The sequence below is a fragment of the Crassostrea angulata genome, chromosome 7 (genome assembly GCF_025612915.1).
Source record: "Crassostrea angulata isolate pt1a10 chromosome 7, ASM2561291v2, whole genome shotgun sequence".
NCBI classification, from domain to species: domain Eukaryota; kingdom Metazoa; phylum Mollusca; class Bivalvia; order Ostreida; family Ostreidae; genus Magallana; species Magallana angulata.
The window spans coordinates 544,110-564,700 of record NC_069117.1 but is presented as its reverse complement, the minus strand read 5'-3'; the positions used below and the strand labels follow the sequence as shown (position 1 = coordinate 564,700).

At 30.8% G+C, this 20,591-nt stretch overlaps 1 protein-coding gene across 1 annotated transcript; it reads left to right on the top strand.

The window, feature by feature from the left end:
* Positions 1–5,731: 5,731 nt before the first annotated feature.
* LOC128155442 (serine/threonine-protein kinase phg2-like) lies at positions 5,732–20,390 on the top strand. Its single transcript, XM_052817143.1, has 8 exons — positions 5,732–5,783; positions 5,902–5,977; positions 6,700–6,886; positions 10,053–10,163; positions 12,704–12,761; positions 17,659–18,059; positions 18,871–18,998; positions 20,220–20,390. Exons 3-8 carry the CDS (start codon positions 6,811–6,813, stop codon positions 20,388–20,390), a joined length of 945 nt encoding a protein of 314 aa, XP_052673103.1. The 5' UTR covers positions 5,732–5,783; positions 5,902–5,977; positions 6,700–6,810.
* Positions 20,391–20,591: the final 201 nt, after the last annotated feature.

Genomic DNA, 20,591 nt, shown 5'->3' with positions numbered 1-20,591 from the left:
AATGGTTATATCGCCCTCCCGAAACTGTTATATCACCCTCGCGTGCAATAATTCTGCATATTAATAACGTCGCGTTCGAAATTTAGCTAAGCAAACGTAAACAGTTCCCGAACGATAAAAATGGCATAACAGTGTCTGCTGTTCAGAGAAACTTCCTTTAATTTGAAAAATGATCTTCTTTTTGAAAGCATCGATCGGTATTTTACAAGAAAATTGATTCGTAAGATATGAAGATGCATTAATAATTAAAATACACCTGTTAATAAGGTAAATATATTCTTAAACAGATTTTTATTTTTATAAATGTTATATAACATATATTACATGTCTTCTCGGGCGACAATACCAGAATATTTGTCCCTCGGTGACAGGAAAGCCCTATTGTGTTATGTCGCCCTCTGCCTTCGGGGCAAATATTCTGGTATGTCGCCCTCGAAGTCATCTAATATATGTATATTATTACTTAATTATGTCTTAATTTTTTGATAATACTATAACGATCACCATTTCCGCCTATGTCAAAAAAAATAGCCAATATCTGACGAATATGGGAAATCGGGCATTCAAAAAGCAACTTTGATTAGACACCTAGATAAAACCTGGAGGTAAAATGTTTTTTTATTTGACCATTTGATGCATTTTTATATTAACTTTCATATTAAGAACAGGAAAAGAAATCCCTAGGGCAGAAGTTTTTAAAAAAAGTATAAAAAAAAAAAAAAATGTGCAAAATTAATGCATTTCAAGCAAAATCCCGTAGGGTCTTATGTTAAAAATTAACAAACTTTGAGATGACCCAATAAACAAATGATGGGGTAAATGTCTGATTTTTTTTTTAAATTTTGAAATAATGATTATATAATTAAGTAGGAATTTATTTGAAAAAATTCATTAAGAAATCTGGGGCAGAAAAAATTAGACCCAGCCTCGTTAATTTCCTCGGGGGTTTAAATGCAATAATTGGCAGATTCCTGAAAGCTCGAAATTCATTCATTAGTGTAAAGAATGAGCATATTTTTTCTAAGGATGCTAAGTTAAGTTTATTAGGATGGAGTGATAGGTAAGAACAAGTGGATAAGATAATGTTAAGACACTCGTCCCCGCGTTCGTTAAAAGCCATCACAATGGACCTTAAGTAATACAGTTTACGAGGGACTAAAAAAAATACGAAGACTTTCGCGGGGGTGTTAAGGAAGCATATTGACAATTAAGCGTCTTTTTTACTGTTATATTCAAAATCGTGAGAATGAATAACTGTTTATGAATCAGATCAAAAAATTACTATTATCCTTTAAAATAGGTGCCAATGCAATAAAATCGGGTAGTACAGTAGTGCCACATTGGTGTATTATCACGTAACAATTATAAAAAGCTTATGTATATATATCTTAACATAAAATGAGATAAAAAAACACTTCCTCGCAGATTTCAAAAAACAGTAAACATACTAAGTGAAAGCAAAACATCTCAGTTTGATCAAAACCACTGCCAGAATTCTATGTTCTTCTAGATTAAATGTTTATTCATCCGGTTCTCAAAAAACCTTCTCAGCTTTTATAGAGTTTGTGCGGAAAACATTATGTTGCATCAAAACAACAAAAAACATAGGATCCCAGCAGCATTTTCAACATTAGCATTGATCAAACTAACGATAAGTGTAAAACGTAAAGTTTATTATCTACGGGGTAGTGTTGTTTTAGTCGGATTTGTATATCGTAAACAACGACAGAGAAATAAAAGCAAATTTTCATACCTTTTAGCGGATGATTGATAAAACAAACAGCATATCCAGTATTCTTATGTTCAGTATATCTTTTTTACCTGCCGTTATATTATCGCAAAACGTGGTAAACATAATAAGGCAATAATCTGCAATTATCTGAGCTACAAAAATAAAAAAAATACTCGTTTATATCTAAGTTTACTTTTTAAACTGCCAAAATAATAAGCGATAAAATGTTGAAAGTCATTTCTCAAAAATTGGACCTAAAACAAAATAAAATATCAAATTGAATATTGTGATGATATGCTATGTACCAAATTATGAGAGGATATTCTACTTAAACAGAATTTTTTAAATTGAAGACAGGTAGTCCTCACTAAATTTGACTTAAAAGATGACGTCGCCGGACGTCACGGAGCAGCCAAAAGTAATCAAAGTATGGAAAAACACTAATGCAACAACAGCTGTATAAGACTGCATGTTGATGCAAACAATATATCAAAACTTATTTGTGCATTTGTTTTTTATGTTATACAATTATCAGGTGGTGGAAACTGTGATTTTTAAGTCATAGGAGCTCAAAAGAAATTGGATTATCAGTAAATATTTTGACGAATATTTAATTACGTCATCTTACGTTCAAGGATTTTCTCTACTATGACCGAAAAAAAACCCCACAGTTGCCAAAATAAAAACATCAAAAAAATGACTTCTGATTCTCGATTTGTTGTTAGCAAATGATAAACTAAGTCGTTTAGAGTCGCTTTAAAGTGCAATAGGAAATACCTTATGAAATTAAGTGGGACAAAACTAAGTCGTTTAGAGTCGCGTTAAAGTGCAATAGGAAATACCTTTATATGAAATTAAGTGGGACAAAAATGGGGTAAATTAATAAACTCTAAATATTTCGTCATGACCTCATGTTTACCCGTGCTCCGAGTAAAAAAAACAACATGCTTTTAAAATCAGGTAACAAAAATACATTTTAAACAATTGCACATGTAATAAAGCTTTCATAGAATAACTAAATAAATGTAAGTGCATAAATAAGTGCATAAATAAATGTGTTAGTTGTGACTTTTTTAAAACTGTATGACAGCCACCGACATTGTTTTCCAACTGATAATAAACAGAGTACAGAGAGTGATAAAATGATATAAAAACCAGGTATGTTTGTTTCTACTTAAAAGACCCAAGCTGTACAGCTATCGGAAATGGATGTTTTCTTGCAGAACCATCTTGTACAAGGTAATCATTAAGAGTTCTTATGTCATTTTGTTTATAAGAGGTAATCATTTGACATTATAAATATTTTATGATGTAAACATTTATAATAACCAGGAACATGAAATATTATGATCTCATTTAATTATATTAGTAAACTACAATTAATATAAAAATTAATTCCATATCATTGTTTTTTTTTTATTATTTGAAATAAATAGCAAAATGCTTTACATGTAACTGTCTACTTTAGCGACGGGTATGATTTTCCAGTCTACCGAACGGATTCTTGTCCTAGTAATCAAAATGAATGGAACAAGAGATCATCAGCTATCAACTGTAATGATAAAAATGGATACATGTGTATGCCAAACGAACACTTCACAGAGCTTTTAGAGTTTTGTTATACAGTTCCTTTCTTAACGATTGAAGAAGGTAAATATTCATGCATGAAAAGTAGACATTAGAAGACAAAATATATTTAAGGATGACGTTTACTCAGAATGAAAAAAAAATACCACTGATAATAAAAAAGAACCCTTTATTACATGTTATAGACCTTAATTAGACTGAAGTGTTATTTTTCACTTTTAAACAAGTAGGTCAATGAAGTACTTTCTGCGTTAATGGCCATTGAATATTTAACCGGGAAAACATAAAGGTTAAAATAATTTGAGCTAGTACAACCATTTAAGACTCACAGGTCGCTTTTTTTAAATCATCTTAAATTTGAAAGAAAATAGGCGGGTAGCATTCCTTTTAATCCGCCTTTGACTTAGGCACTTCCTAGAATTTAGATTCAATAAAAGTTTGAATTGCTTTTCGACATTGTCTTCCGAATTTATGATCACTTTGATATAAAAATAATTTTATTTCTTTCCAATTCATCAATTCATAGTTCTTATCTTTGACAATATCTATATAAGATTGTATCGTTAATGAATTTTGTAATGTCTCAAATGCTCTTTATCTTTGCTATAGAATTTTTCCTTTTCATTTCAGGTATTTGTTTATATTTAAGCAAGCACGTTTCTGTAGTGTATGGATACCAGTGCAAAAACTTTAGATATGGATGTCCTACTGCTAGTTACTTGTCTTCAAATATGTTTAAACGTAAGTCTTGCATATCAATATGAAAAATCATCCATCAGCACAATATTTTCATTAGATTTTAGATAATGTTTTGCCATGTCACAAAAAGAGTGTTGAAGCCAATTATCTCAAGTAACACAAGTTAGGGCATCTCACAGCCGGGTTAGTTAGGGCTTGATAATTATTTTTTTATTCCAATCATCAATACCAAAACTTAACATAAACGTCGTATAACCAGTCTACCTCACCTTAAAACCTTACACAGTTTTAAATTAGAAAAAAATATTGACAAAAAATGGTTTTCTTTCAATTTGCTCAGCCAGGATGCACTAATAATATTATTTACAAAATTCAACAACCCTTCTGGGGATGTGATACCGACGTTATTGAAAGGTGACGGCATTGGTATACGAAAATTACGCGGTTATGTTAAGGCTGTCCGAAGCTAAATATATATCGAAAAATGATACTATTTTAATTATCGAAAAATACTTTAACCGAGCGAGTTTCTTTAAACTTTTATTACATAAATTAACAGTGACATCCAACACTAAATTAGATGTATTTTTGTGACGTCATATATTTTTTTAAGCACGTGACGGGTGTATTCTAACACGGTAAATAATCAATAAAAATCGCTTCGGCACAAGTGAATAATGTCATTAAATCAAAAATATTTTTATGAAAAATCCTTCGATAAGTAATGTATTTTGCAGTTCTTGCTGGGGGTTCATATAAATATTTCGTTTATTTGAAATATTGTCAAAACATTTCGCACCGCCATCGAAATTAGGCACATTTTTACCTTTAAGGCTCGATTTACACAAAATCAAGTCAATTGGTAGGTTTCCCCCAGCAAGATTCACATTGGTACTTATTTTCTCTCCCGATTTCACTGAAAATATACTAAGATTGTTTTTATCTTTCACTTGTGCCAAGCCGTTTTTTATATGCATATACATATCACCATTCATTAGATTACACGTAGCAGGGGGAGTCTCAAAACCATTAGTTTATGAATAGTTATTTACCTATTACGAAGCTTAAAAACTGTTGATTTTTTTAATACTCCATATCGGTGATATTGAATTTAGTATCACTAGTATTTATAACAGTGTCTATGTAAAGGAATGAAGCGGTTTTATATTATGCACAATGAATATCACTTATTACGTTACGATACATTCCCTAAGAACGATCGAAAGGAATGCAGATCGTGACGTCAAAGTTAACTATGACGTCATATCTTATGAAGTACAGACAAGTGACTTTCTACATATCGCTGTGAAATTAATCGGGCAGCCCTAACATAGCCGCGTAATTTATGAAATAATTGATTTTTCACAAAGTTTTTTCTTTGCATTGGCACACCTTATATCTTACAACTAATAATGTCAATGAAACATGTAACGCCATATCATGATTTGGTGAAAATAAGAAGCTGCAACACAACGGCTGTGGCAGTATTGTAAACAATGTGAAATTATGCAAAATATTAAATACAATACAAATATAACGTTACAAGTCCCTCATCTTACAAATGGTTACGTTAGAAGTTTGCACATCTTACATATGGTTACGTTAGAAGTTTGCACAGAATTGCATAAATGAAATTATATTTCATCTCTCAACTGAAGACTATTTATAAGAGATAAAAGTATCAATGTATTTGATTCTTCCATGTAGACAAGAGCTGTACCTCTGTTAGAAAAGGGTGTTTTCTTGCAGAACCACATTGTGGAAGGTAAGACTGTTTGAATCAGTTAATCTTTAATGTTATTTATTTTAAGTCACAATGAGACTGAAAATAACATAGTATCATTATACTTTTCTTTCTTTTGTCATCTTCTAATATACTCTAGTAAGCAGCCATTCACAACACGTGGGCAGACAGAGAAACAAACAGGTGTTGACATTGGAAGAAACAATGTGGAAAAGGTATGTACAGGTAGTTACCATAGATGCACTGGAGAAGAAAGGGAATCGAAGGAAGATTCTAATAGGATTAGTTTTCGAAAAAAAAAGAAATTAAAACTGTTCAACTTCTGAAGAAAACATATTAATTCTTATGCCTTTTATTGCGAATATTTACTAAACGAGTTAAATTGCATCTTTTAAAGTTGAAGAAAAGGTAATATTTCTCGTAAATGACTCTTTATCTATACCGTGTAGCATTTAAACATATACTATTTTGCGTGTTTTTATTTTAAATATTTACCTACATTTAAAAAAAAAATTTATTTTGATTCTACGTAAAATAAAGCATTAATTCAATTCAAATTTAATAAGTAAATTTTATATAAGTTGGTTATCAACCGGATGTTTGTTTGTCTCCTGTAAGCGGGAAATAAACTTTTTTTTACCCGTTAAAGCTAACAGTTGGTGCAAAGTAGAACAAAGTGAAATTGTTTGTACAAATTATATTTGTTGCTTTTCTAGCCTCAACTAGGATGTCAGGAGTTCACGAAAATATATATAAAAAAAAAAATCAAAAGCATATTTTTCAATCTGTTAATACCAAAATGTCGAAATTGAGACCAACATCTATAAATCTATCTAATCTCTGTTCGTGTGTTCCAAAACAAAACCGTTTTCAATTTGATGGAGAACCCTGTGTAAAGTATTTGTTTTTAGATAATTTTGCAAATGCGTACTTTCAGAAGTTAGACGGATATAAGTTTCCAGTTTACTCAACAGACTTTTGTCCTAGAAATCAATTAGAATGGGAAAAAAGATCGACTTCTATCAATTGCAATGCGACAAATGGATACATGTGTGTACCAAATGAAAACTTCACAGAACTAATTGAGTTTTGCTATATACATCCCTTTTTACTGATTCAAAAAGGTAAATAAAAATTTTGTTTTTTTTTAAAGACAACTTTTCAATAAATTTTTGCATGTGCTTTTAGCTCGATAACCAACCCATTTTAATGATTGGCTTTAAGGATTACGTTTACTCCGGCTTTGAGATTTCAAAAAATATTTTCAATTCAATTCCTGAAGTCAAAAGTTCTATTATAAACATAGAATAACAATGATATAAACAACATTTAATATTTTTTAAATTTTAAAATTTAATAGTTTTATTTATTTGAGGAATATGTGCTACGATAAAGGTAGATAAAGACTGAAACAGAGAAAATTCGGACTAATTTTTTTCATTTTTCATATTTTCTCTTAAAAACTTTATGTAGCAATGTATTTGCAAAAGTTAAGTTTTCACGTGTTTTTTCATATAATTTACATATTTTATTGTCGCAGTATATTGTGTATTGTTTCTTATGACTGGCTGGCACAGGATTGGAAAAATCTATAGAATACTTAAAATTAATTTCAGATAGAATTATTATAGATTTGATCATGCCCCGACCTAAATTATCACCTCATAATATTTGGAGAATGATTCCTTATTAATCATATTCATATAACTTTTTGCCATCGTACGATAAAACATTAAGATATAAATAAGCAAACCCCGCTGGCGCCTCAATTTGGCGTCATTTGTATTATGGGTTAAATAGTAAAATTGTAAAACTCGATCAAAAATGGGTAGAATTTTGAATATTTGATAGAGGGAATTCAATCGAAATTAAATCTAAGATATGAGCTTTAAATAATTAGTACGGCTATTCGTATTTCATCATTTTCTAACCAACAAATTGTTTAAATATTTTTAAAAATTGCAAAATAAAGAAACTCTTGGAAAGGGTTGACAATTTTGATAAATTTAAATATAAAAAGTAGGTCATTGACCTATTTATTTAAAAGTGAAAAACAGCACCACAGTGGTAGGGCTACAATGCATAATAAGTAGTTTTTCGCTCCTATTAGTGGTATTTTTCGCCCCTAAGTAAATGTAATCCTTAATTCAATAAGAATTTTCGGTATGTTGCATCAAAACAATACAAGACATGGGATTCTAGCAGCCCTTAAATCATTGATCAAACTATCTATCAGTGTAAAAATAGTGTCGAAATATACGAGGTTATGTTGCTCTAGTCGGAATTTATATAGAAAAGAATGACAGAGGAAAGCCTGGCCGAAAAATAGGAGCAAATTTTCATACCTTTCAACAAATGATTGATAAAACTTACATCTCTTCTAGTATTCATATGTTCAGTTATCAATAAATCACACCAACCACTTTAATAGAGTCCTTATTTTGAATCTCTTTACAATGCTCTCCGATCAAATTTACACGACATTCAACGTTCAGTAATGACGTTATCAATGTGTATATCTACATCTCTTCGGGGAAAAATGTCTCCAGTATTTTTATTTGTATTTGGTCTACGCTTCGTTGCTTAAATATTTGAATTATAAATATTTGATAAACTAAGATCTGTGATTTCACGGAATTACATGTAACTCAGATTGCATGTGCTTCCTTAACACCCCCGCGTTCTACTATCAAATAATATGCAGATATTGATTTTATTAGTTCCCTTACTTGCAGATCAAAAAGTTTCCTTGATTTGTGAAATATATATTGCTAAAGAGGTTGTATAATCATAATCAATATATTGTTTTGTTAATTATATAAATAAATTAGTATTATATTAGCAATATCCTTATTTTCCTCTTGTATAGCCAAAATTGAGTTAATATAAAAATGAAAATAATGATTTTCAAATTGATAGGAATTTTCATGATATCTGGAAATTTAGTTAAGGCCCCATTTCATGACCGTATGGTTACTTGAAAATTAGGCTGGGCCTGGAATGACCAGGGTTCGTCGAGGTGCTAACTGCTTTACACTATGACATACACAGAACGTAGAAAAAATAATGAAAGTGTATTAGTTGTGGATAACCCACAGTTTAAAAAACTCAAACACAAATAAATTAAATTCCTCATATCTAAATAGTTTTCTTAATTTGACTTATCAATTATTTAAGGAAAATTATGATTTACGTCCTTTCGATTATTATCTCTATGTAGAATTTTCTTATTTTCATATGATCTCTGATATCAAGTCATGTTATTCTGTCAGAGTCTGATCAAATCGTCTTTTTTGTTCTCGCAGTAATGGTAACTTTAAACTGATTGGATTTCCTTACCTTTTTAAACTTTACCATTCTAAACTTTTGATATTTTTACAGTGATTGCTCGTACGGTATTTACAACATTGTATGATAATGTTTATTCATTGTACATTTTGTTTAAGTCAACGAGAACGCATTCGACATTTTTGAATAAATTTTGCCGGCATTAATGTCATTAAAGAATAGCTGGTACTGCTTCCAAAGAAACGTTTCTTTTTTAACCCTGGGCCAGTCTTTTTCATAATAAGCATTAAATTCTCTCATTATCATTTCCAAAAACTAATACGTTTTTCTCTTTTCGATGCAATCATGCAGTGTTAAAGTACAGATTTTTTTCCAATTTGATGTTCATATATTCAATTGCAAAGAAATAAAAAAACTACGAAATATTTGTGGTAGATAAAAAAGAGGATGATGTTCATAATTAAATTGAACCCTTAATTGCTATCAACACACCAGGTCTCGGTGTCCAACTGACTTGCATAATCAAACCTGTCAATTAGGGCTATGGTTATTGTTTCTTGCTTGATTGACATACGGTATGTTATTGATCTCAATTCAGTTTAAATTTAAGGGATTTGGCATAAAATTGGGTTTTTAAGACGCAAAAATAGATATGAAAAAAGTTTTCAAATTAACAATTCTTGACCACAGAATGAATAACAATAAAATGAATATTTGAACAAAATGGCTATAGTGTGTGTCAAAGTTTCTAGGGTTGCATTCGACTAACTCAAAGATGTCACTTACATTCATGTACACATTTGTGACATCTTAGATATATCTACAACAACGCTGAAAAAATACAAAATAGAAAAATACAAACAGTTCATATAACTAAAGGTTTAGACGATTCAGAAATATATCAATCTGAAACTTAGAACTCCATTTTTCATTCAAACCTTTAAACACAAAAATTATACGAAAGGTTTTTTGTTTTAAAGATACTGTGTGTTATTATTTCAGGGGTTTGCTTGTATTTGGACAAGCACTACTCAAGAATAATTTTATACAGCTGTCGCCATTTTATAGATGGATGCCCTACTTCAAAATATATGTCTTCAAAAAGTTATGAAAGTAAGTGGTAGCTATTTTCAAAGGGGAATAACTAACCAACCTAAGGACTACATGCGGTATCATGCATTTCTCGCCCACAAAACTAAAGTTCAAAAGAGTACTCTAAATATTAGATTTCAAGTAGCTAAAATCATATTGAAAGTAAGAATGTATCAACCTAAATAGAAACATGACGTCTTAGATTGTCTTAGGCTGATGAATTATTGTGTTTTAGCAAAATATGAAGGTTATTCGACGGTTTTTGGACTGGGAAGCATCGAACACAGGATTGCTTAAGTACCATTAATAACTATGATGTGTATAATTACATGAATGAAAACTTGTGGTAAAAAAAGTATTTGAGAAATCCTGCGCTATGGGTATACATCAGGCTTGGGGTAATGCTAAATGTAATGGTAATGCATTGCAATGCATTACATGTTTTCAAAGTAATGCTAGTAATGTGTAATGCCACAAAATTAGCATTACAAGTAATGGTAATGTAATTCATTACTTTCCAAAATTTAGTGTAATGCTGGCATTACTTTGCATAACTATGCTTATTTATGCATGTTCACTTTAAAAATGTGATAAATAAATGAATAGCTGAAATTGTATTTGATTAAAATTATTTTAAAGAAGAAAGCAATAATTCTTGAGATAAAAATGTTCTTTAGATTAAAATATTTTAGTTGTATTATAAAAAAAGATTTTTAAAAAGTTCATTTTATTACTTGATATAACAACACAATTCCATAACATTTTTAAGAGTGTTGTTATTAAGAGTTTGAAATCATTTAAACAATTTTCACTTCAATTAAGAAGGTGTCAACAACACACAATGCCCCCAGGATAATCTAAGTATCAAAACAAGCTATTGTTATTAGAAGCACTGAACACCCCAATCCCCTTCCCTTGGCTATGTTCCAATAGAAAAAAAGGACAGACATGCACCTTTAAAAACAAACTGAATGCACTGGCCATCCATGATGGAAATCAAAATCACTTTCGATATTATAACCCATTTGGAAATATTCTCTCTCTCTTTCTCTCTCTCTCTCTCTCTCTCTCTCTCTCTCTCTCTCTCTCTCTCTCTCTCTCTTGTATATTAAGAACATTAGTTTACACTGATAGAAAATACAAGATTCATGTAAATTTTCTATCATTGCTCTTAATATATATCCTAATATAAAAATTGCAAAAAAGACGTTCAGTCCCAGCTTCCACTGCTCTTGTAGAAGGTTTATTTAGTATACATGTAGCTGGGAAGATTTTCAAACCTAACAGGATGCAGTTAAGAGATGAACTCTTTCAAACTTTGGTGATCATAAATTGCAACAGCAATCTTTTGTCTTAAAGTGTCCTCAATCTAAAGAAATCCGATTAAAATATATTAAAAATTACTGGGAAAACCCTCTGTTTATAAATTAATTAAGTTTCCAAAATTATAAAGGTTTGTGTAATCTGGGGAAATAACCCCATTTAGCTTAAATAACCGCAACGTTATCCCACAATTTGTTTTCTGTTATGCATGTACTTCTGTGTCTCTAGTTCATACCTGACAATGAACCATGTTAAAAGTCTATGTTTATAAATATCAATTTACTTTATGTGATATATGTTATTCATAATGCCATAAGATGATTATATATTGAGCAAATACAAAATAAATCTTGTATAACTATAAGTCATTGAATTTGAACCTGATACTTAACATGAACCTGTAAATATGTTAAAGAGTGTTTTTTATTTGAAACATTTGCAAAAACTCTTTATTTAGCTTTACTTTTTTACAACAAAGAAATGGTAATGGTAATGCATTACTTCATTCATGTAATGGTAATGGTAATGCATTACTTCAAGAAAATCAAGTAATGGTAATGGTAATTTAATGCCCAAATTCATGAAGTAATGGTAATGTAATGCAATACTTTACAATGTAATTCGCCCCAAGCCTGGTATACACGTATAAGAAAAATATGAAGGAATAATGACAATATTTTCATTTGTTATACCTATGTAAAACAGTTACAATATAACTCTATACGAAATAAAGTTCATCATTTTGACTGTTGGACTGGAACTGTTGGATTTGAACTGTTAAAATCGACTGTTAAAAAAGACTGATGACCGGCGACCTCACATTCCGCGAAAAAGAGTTAATAATTAGAAGGGGTATTACAAAACAGTTGTTGACTTGAGTCGAGGGCAACAGTTGATCTGTCAGACTTGCTCGTAAACTGTTGCCCGCGGCCTTTGGCCTTGGTCAACAGTTTGCGAGCCGGTCCGACAGATCAACTGTTGCCCTCAACCCCAGTCAAAAACTGTATATCATTGCGGGAATTAGCCCGGGAATAATCTTACTGACGTCATAGACAAACGGCTATCGAACTAATGAGTTAAATAACAAGATTATTGTGGTTGACATTCTCTGTCTATTGTTTTATGGAAATATGATTTTAATACAATACGTTTTAAAAATGGGGAAGCAATGTTTGACCATATCAAAACTGGTACAAATATAAAAAAAAATTCTTTGTTTTTATTTTGGTTTCTGACAGACCCAAGCTGTGCATCCATTGTAAATGGCTGTTTTCGCGCGGAACCGTTGTGTGAAAGGTATGGCATATATATCTATCAGATTTAGTAAACAACAAACGTAATGGAATATTGGTGATTAAAATTTTCTTTGAAATCTTGAATTTTTTTATGTTTTAAAAGTTTTATGTTTTTTTATATCGTACTTTTCTTATATTTACATATACCGAACAATGGTTTTTTTACGTATTAAAAATCGATTGTGATTAATAACTAACAGACAAGACTGAAATAAAACGGCCCAGTTCCAACCAGTTTATCGATCGATTAAAATATATAGCAACCTAAGAAAAATTACGCACTGCCCAAAATAACCATTATGATAAGACGAGAATTCCCACTTTACTTGGTTATTCTTTTTATTTAACGTATTGTTGTACATTAACAACAATTTAGTTAAAGTGTATATTTGTATTTTTCTGCAATGTCACCAACTTCATATCCTGCTTGAATCATCAAAGAATGCCTTTTATTGTTTTAATATTTGTATTATCAATGTGCGTTAAATGCATCAATGGAAGTGAAAATACCTTAAAAGATAAAACATTGTTATGAACATTTAATTACAAATAATTCCTTAAAACGTTGTGTTCACAAAACAGTTTAAATTGCGGTCAGATTAAGCAATCTCAAAATGAAGTAGGAAGAACAGACCCTTGACTATGAAATGATAATCCAAGAGTAATATATTAAACTGGTGAAAAAAGTAAGTCGCTAAAAATGAAGAATTATGACTTGATAAGTGAGTATGATATTATCATGACCTGACTTGCAGGTAGCTTAAGAAAACAAATTCATTAGTAAAAAAAAAATTAAAATAACGTGTGTACAGATTTCATTTTTAAGCCTCCAAGCTCATCATAAACATAAACTTTTATTATCGGATCGATGCGAAACAGTAAAAGAACCTTCAGTTTAACTTTATTGCATATTTATATATAGAATATTCTACTCAAAAACAACACCAGTACATCCATTACTAAGCCAGAAAAGTGCTGACATTCCCACTGTCTACAGATAAATATATACCTTTAACGGACAATTGACTGATAATACTGATAAACTTTAACAATTTCTGGCGTTTCTACTGACAGTGATGAAAAAATGTAGACATTATTGATGAATTTAAAATTTTCTGACACATTTTACTGAAGATACTGGGAAACGTTGGAAAGTACGTTCTGACAAGTACTGACTAGTGCTGATCCCAACGCTTTTACCGTAATTGTTCCATAAAACGTGTAGACTCAAATAAACTGTCTTTTTTAAATTCTATTAGTATCCGTCGTTATGTTTAAACGTGGCATATGTTGTTTACAAGGGAATGACACATGAGTCCTAAAAAAACTAGGTTACTAGATTGTTTAAATTTTGTCTTAAGTAAATGGGACTCTTTTTCGCGCTAAAAGACCTTCATAGTTTGCTTTTAATCTTATGCGAAGACTTTTAGGTGGAAATGTCTATTGTGAACATAGATTTAAAATGTGTAAATAATGATAATTGGTCCGTGTTGCTCTGCTTTGAATTCAAAGTTTGTTTAATGTAGGACCATATTTTTAAATGAGTGAAATAATTGCTATATTTTTTGAGTTTCGAGTTATTGATATTTTCATAAAAATATATTAATTTCAGTTTAAAATGGTTCTTCAAGTGTAACTTTTTTACCTCAATAAGAATATCCGTAAAACGCAGTTCAGTACAGTATTATTTATCAAACTCATTGAAACTAATTGTAAGTTTTGTAAGGATTAATTGCATTGCTTTTTATTCTTTCCTTGAGGGTTCGCATGTCTTTAGAAGGGGGGATGGTGGTGGGTTGCGACGTTTCACATGACGTTTGAAGATTTGAACTTTGTAAGCGCCTACAATTATCGCCATTATCGGGGGTGGTGGTGGGTTGTGACGTTTCACATGACGTTTGAATATTTGAACTTTGTAAGCGCCTACAATTATCGCCATAAAATTAGAATTATGTACACATGTAAAGTTTGAATAACATATGAACCTTATGACACAAATCTGTGAGGATGACCAAATATGTCAAAGATTTAGCTATCTCAAGCGTCATGTTTTGTTATATATTTCATCTTCTGCAAACTTGAGTTTTTATGGTAGATTTCGTAATTTACATCACTTCACATTCATGAAATGTTTATTAGGTTCCAGCATATGACTGCCCATGTAAAATGGCTATTGCATTTAGAATCTATAACTAGGGAGTTGAGTACTCCAAAAATAAAAGTGTTTCACTGATCATATTCATGTTATTTAAACCCTTCTATATAAACTTTATTTGAGAGTGTCAATTTTATTTAGATAACTCAAATGTGAATTTTTAAAAAGATAAAAGCCACTGTATTCAACTGGTCGGTTTACCTACAGTAAGTACCCAAAAGGGGAGAAACTAAATTGATAAAGATATAAAGCCCGGAGGGAAACACACTTTTCTGTGTGTATATGTATTTTCACAGGGGTGATAAAATACACTTAACATTTTTCCGAAGATCTGAAAGCTCATTTAAACATTAGATGCGATAAAAAAGCAAACCTTTAAATGATAAGAAAATTAATTGATTTTATTAAATTAAATTATTAAATATTCATTTCTACCGTTTCCCCACATTCCTTTTTCATTTTTCACTTTAATCAACAACTGCATTTCTCTGCTTCCGATGTAAGCGAAATCCTACTTATCATAAATAGAATACTAGAATGCTCTTGTTTTTCCCTTAAATTTCAAAATAACATAACAAAATGGAGGATATATAAATCTTTTAAATTTAAAAATATATTAAGTTAAACTGTTTTTATTAATGCAATAATCTATTTAAACATTTCTTATTTCACCAATTGTGAGTGGATTTTATTGCGAAATGTTAAAAACGCTCAGGATGACATTATTGTCTAAGTTTGTCAGTACTTTTCTAAGTTCACTTAGTTCTAGAGTACTTTTGTTTAAATTTTTTTTATCAGTTATGTAGTAAATATTTATTAAATGTTAAAGTTTTCAGTACAAATTGGAAATGTAAGCACATTTCTGGCGTAGTAGTGATCGGATCTGGGATTAAAAAATTTCACCTATATTTCATCTAGTAGTGTTTTATTTGTTCATTAATGAAATTAACTCAGAAGTAGAGAGGGAAATTTCTGAAAGAGTTTCTTCATGTTTATTCTTGTTCATTACATGATCTATTGAACCAGGGCGTTGGTCATGAATTTCACAATTGTTGTTCTATATACAATTTGCCTGCTAGATTCCTAGGGTAATAGCAAAGCAATTTTGTAATGGAGAAGTTCCTATTCGCTAGTTGACTACAAGAGGCTAAACCTAACACAAGAGCCCCTTATACCGTCGGGGCGAATAAAACAAAATCAGAATTTTTGTTCGGGTTTCCTTGTTTATTAGTACCATGTGTTTTATTGGTATAGCGATTCCTCAATTGTTACGCTTTTCTACCGAAATAATGAACCCTTAGGAGATAAGTCAAAAATTAATGATAAAAAGGTTCTCCTCCTTATATAATTCACATCAGAACGGGTCAAAATAATCCTTATAATAGAAGAAACTAAAAGGTTCAAAAGTTAATAAGTGACACGTGCATGACACAAATCGCACGACGCACAAATATGGACGGGAATAGATAGCAATAAGTCAACTAGGTGACTAAGTTGACATTCAAATATGCATTATACATACAATCTTAGAAACAAAAGTAATATGATTTTTTAGCATTTATATTACTCTTTGTATCAGGGAGTGGTATGACCATGAAAGTAACAGTGGTTTAAAATGGATAATTTGCAATTTTTATCTACTTTGAAGCTACAAAATAAGGTTTTGACCATTAATATATGCAAGACATTATGCAACCTTTGTTATGTTCACATTTTTTTTAATATATAGGAAAAATGGTTGAAAAATTATTATTTTTAGATTATTACTATATTATATATTATTTTGTATATTATAATTCGCGTTTTGAATTTTTTAATTTGTATATTGTATGTATAATAATGTTTGATTAAGTTACCATTCTTTCTTTGAATCTGTCTCGCGAATTAAAACTGGTATGACAAGTTGGCAAACTTTTAACCAAGATATATATCTTACTTGTGTATAGTAAAACTGGGACCAATCCTTCCCACCTTGATCATTAATATACGTTTACACCACGTGTACAAATCACAAATTACTCTTGGTTATATGTTCCATCCAGACGCACACATTTGCATCAAAACTGTACAGTTTATCTTAGTTGTATGTTTAAGAGAATCTTTTACATAATGAACCATCACCGAAGACTATACAATTATATTCCATATGATACCCTTTCATGCATCAAAGATGATGGCAAATTAGTTCGCATCCCTTAAGGTGTTCTTAATTATGATATAATCAAAAAGATTTGGATATTTAAGATTTTAAAATAAAATACCATTTATGTCAAGTTATTTAATTCTTTTTAAGGTTTTTGTTATCCTTTCTTGTAAGAAAGCAATGCATTGGATTGTAAAATAAGGTTTAAAATTATGTTTTCTTGGTATTTGGACGTCAAAATATTATTGTTGATTTTTTTTATCAGGTAACGTTAAGACTTTATAAATTAAAAATAACACCGACTTAAGGTAAAGATGTAGGCAACAATGGACAATGCTGTGGGATTAAATGATTTTTTAAATGAATATATGGCTATTAGGGAAATTAATACAAAATACACAATTGTTTTGAATTATCGAAATCTTAAAATATGCAATCACGTAGTGGAGACCATGTTCAAGAAGCAAAGAATATGCAGGATTTTGACGCTATCTGCATTGATTGCAAGCAATCAACATTTTAATTATTCTTATATATTTGAGTTCTATATTTTAAATTTGTAATAATAATTCAATTTGTTTTAATGTCTTTATTAAATAGCACAACTCGAATAGAAACAAGAACACCATCAACTCCATCATCAACAATTCAATTCACAACATTACCACCATTAACTACTGAATCAGAAACAACGCTCCCCTCAAAATCCAAACCCACTATCATGCAAACATCAATTTTTCAAATCACAACAATGGACTCAACACCGTCTGAACCCACAACCATGGAACAGTCAACTAAACTAACAACGATGGAACCATCAACATCTGAAACCACAACAATAGAACCATTAACATCTGAAACCCCAACGACACTAAAATCAACCTATCAACCGTCAGTTACACCCTCACCAACACATCATCAAACAACGACTTCACTTACAACTAACCTTCAAGATTCCGAGGAAGAAGATGTAAAATACCTAACTTTTGACATCACTGAACGTACAACGAAGTCCCCTGGGGGAACTACAAAACATTCACAAACGATTACCCCCATAACAAAAGGTCTTTATGGCATTTTTTTTTAAATCGGAGTTATATCAAATGTTTTTGAATAAGTTGATTATTAAACTATGGTTATCATCTGCTATTCGACCGACCGATATTTGCAGCAATTACCATTATCGTAGAATAAATGATGTTTAACATTTTTTATCGCTTTTAATAAACGTTCGTTTGTTTTGACAAGCAATTTAATTTAAATCGTGTTCGGTTCATATCCAATACCACCATGACCGAGGATGAAAATTATGAACGATTATTGTTATCGTTCGTTGGCCTAAAATGTACTTATGCAAACCAGACAGTCTGGAGATTTAAAGGTATGCTAAAATTTTAATAGGTGAAAGATTAAAATTAAGCTAAAAAGAGTTTTAAAGTAAACTGTATTCTTCAAAGATTGCTTAAAAGTAGTATTTACGCCTTATAATCTCAAAAAAGAAAGAAAAGAAAACGTTGATATTTGACAATCTTAAACACAGTCGTTACATATCTTATCATTTTATTACAGTTATATATTTATTTATTTTTACATGCTTAAATTTTCAATCAGAATATTTGAATTCTATTATAAATTTTTCAAGAATGATAATATAAGAAGTATTTCTATTCAGTAAAATATTTATGGTTAGATTGTGTTTAACAGGTCTCTGATTCAGTATCTTTCATTTACAGTACTCAGATTCGTCCAACCTTTAATGCAATTACCAACAGTCAATATAATTCAAAAGGATGTTTCTAGTTTAAGATTAAGCAGCCGACCCAGATCCAGACCAGCCCTCCCCCCTCCGCTACCATCCTCCTGGGACTGGCAAGGGGTCAACATCGGACACATCGGAGAGTGTTCCTCAACCACATCCAGCTACTTCTGACTCAAATCAGGTGAGGGGGTTTTTCTCCTAAACATGGTGTCATTCACCATTTTTATAACCGTTGTTATAAACTATCATTTGGCTGTTCATTAGATGGAGTGTATAATATTTATGCCCAACGTGATTCAAGACTCTTTTACCCTCTGATAATTAGTATAAATCTTGCTTGTTTACTTGATTGTATAAAAGTACATGACAAAGTAAACTTAAACAAAGTAAAAGAGGTCATTTTAACATTTCCTTAGCATTTAGAATGTTATTCCTGAAACCAAATTTGATTTGATGAATCTTGATAAATTTCATAAAGTTTTTATCTTGCATTAAAAAAAATGAGGATTATTTTCAGAATGATTAATTTTATTAGAATATATCATGATATTTAACATAATGTTCTCTCTCTATCTTTTTTCAATCTCTCTTTTAGAAGTTTCACCTGTTTTTTACGTTTCTGACAATTTTTCATGTAGTCCCCGTTTTAACTGCTACGACGCTTGCATCACGGAAAAAACAAGTTCAACATCACCACCAACAATTACAGAACCAACCAGCTAACACTGTGCTGTAACGACTTCAAATCCAGATTGTATCTATGCAACCTCTTTGAAGTTAAGTCATACATTTCATCTCTCCTGTGAAAAAAAAAATAATTGTAGCTACTATCACGCATGGTTTTAATCAAATAGGTTTTTGCTATTATGCCAATGTCATCTTTGGGTTGATTTAGAGATCAAGGTCAAATGAAAGGTATTGCATTGCATCACACTATGAATTACTTTTAGTGAGATTATCTAAGTTGGGGCTTCTTTAGTATATATGTATGTTCAAGTTTCAGGATGAGTATGCTTTTTTGTTTATTTCTGATACAAGTCTCTGCCTCTCAACCAACTCAAATCCTTCAGAAAGTAACATCAATCAACGTTCAGAACACTATGACCAAGATATTCAACTAGTCTCAAATGTTTCTCCCCAACGCCTCTACCACAAGCATCGCTGTCAAATCATCGCCGGAAACAAAAGAGGTTTATTTCCAAAATGGGTACATTTATTCGAGTATATCATGATATGCAAGATATTATTTGTATATATATATCTGAAAGTTTAAATGAATTTATTTTTATGTTTCCCATCTAATTAAAATTAGATCCCTCACGCTCTCGTAGCGACATGTCAAATACGAGAGCGTGAAGGATCTAATTTTAATTAGATTGTTATGTTTCTGACAATTTTTCAGGTAATCCCTGTTTTAACTGCTGCCACACTTGCATCACTAACACAACAAGTTCAGCAACAACAGCAACAACAACAACAACAGCAGCAAGTACAGCAACAGCAACAACCAGCTGCCGCTGCTGTGCTGCAACAACTTCAGCAACTTCAAAACGCTTCTACACAGCCTTTTTAGGTGAGACATACATTACATCTCTCAAGTCATTGAAATTGTACCAATTATCAAACAGGATTTGCTGTTCAAAATAATAGAAAAATTGAAGAAAATCCTCTATCTCTAAACATGGACATTCCTGATTCCTGATTTGGTTGATTTAGAGGTCAGGGTCAAAGGGAAAGATGTTAAATTGGGTCAGACTATGATTAACTTTTAGTG

Bases quoted from the DNA above. Each gene is read 5' to 3' on its own strand.
- LOC128155442 (XM_052817143.1), top strand. From the start codon at position 6,811: ATGTGTGTACCAAATGAAAACTTCACAGAACTAATTGAGTTTTGCTAT. The intron at 6,887-10,052 runs GTAAATAAAAAT...TTATTATTTCAG, and splicing joins CTTTTTACTGATTCAAAAAG to GGGTTTGCTTGTATTTGGAC. The intron at 18,060-18,870 runs GTACAACGAAGT...TTTAAGATTAAG, and splicing joins AACTTTTGACATCACTGAAC to CAGCCGACCCAGATCCAGAC.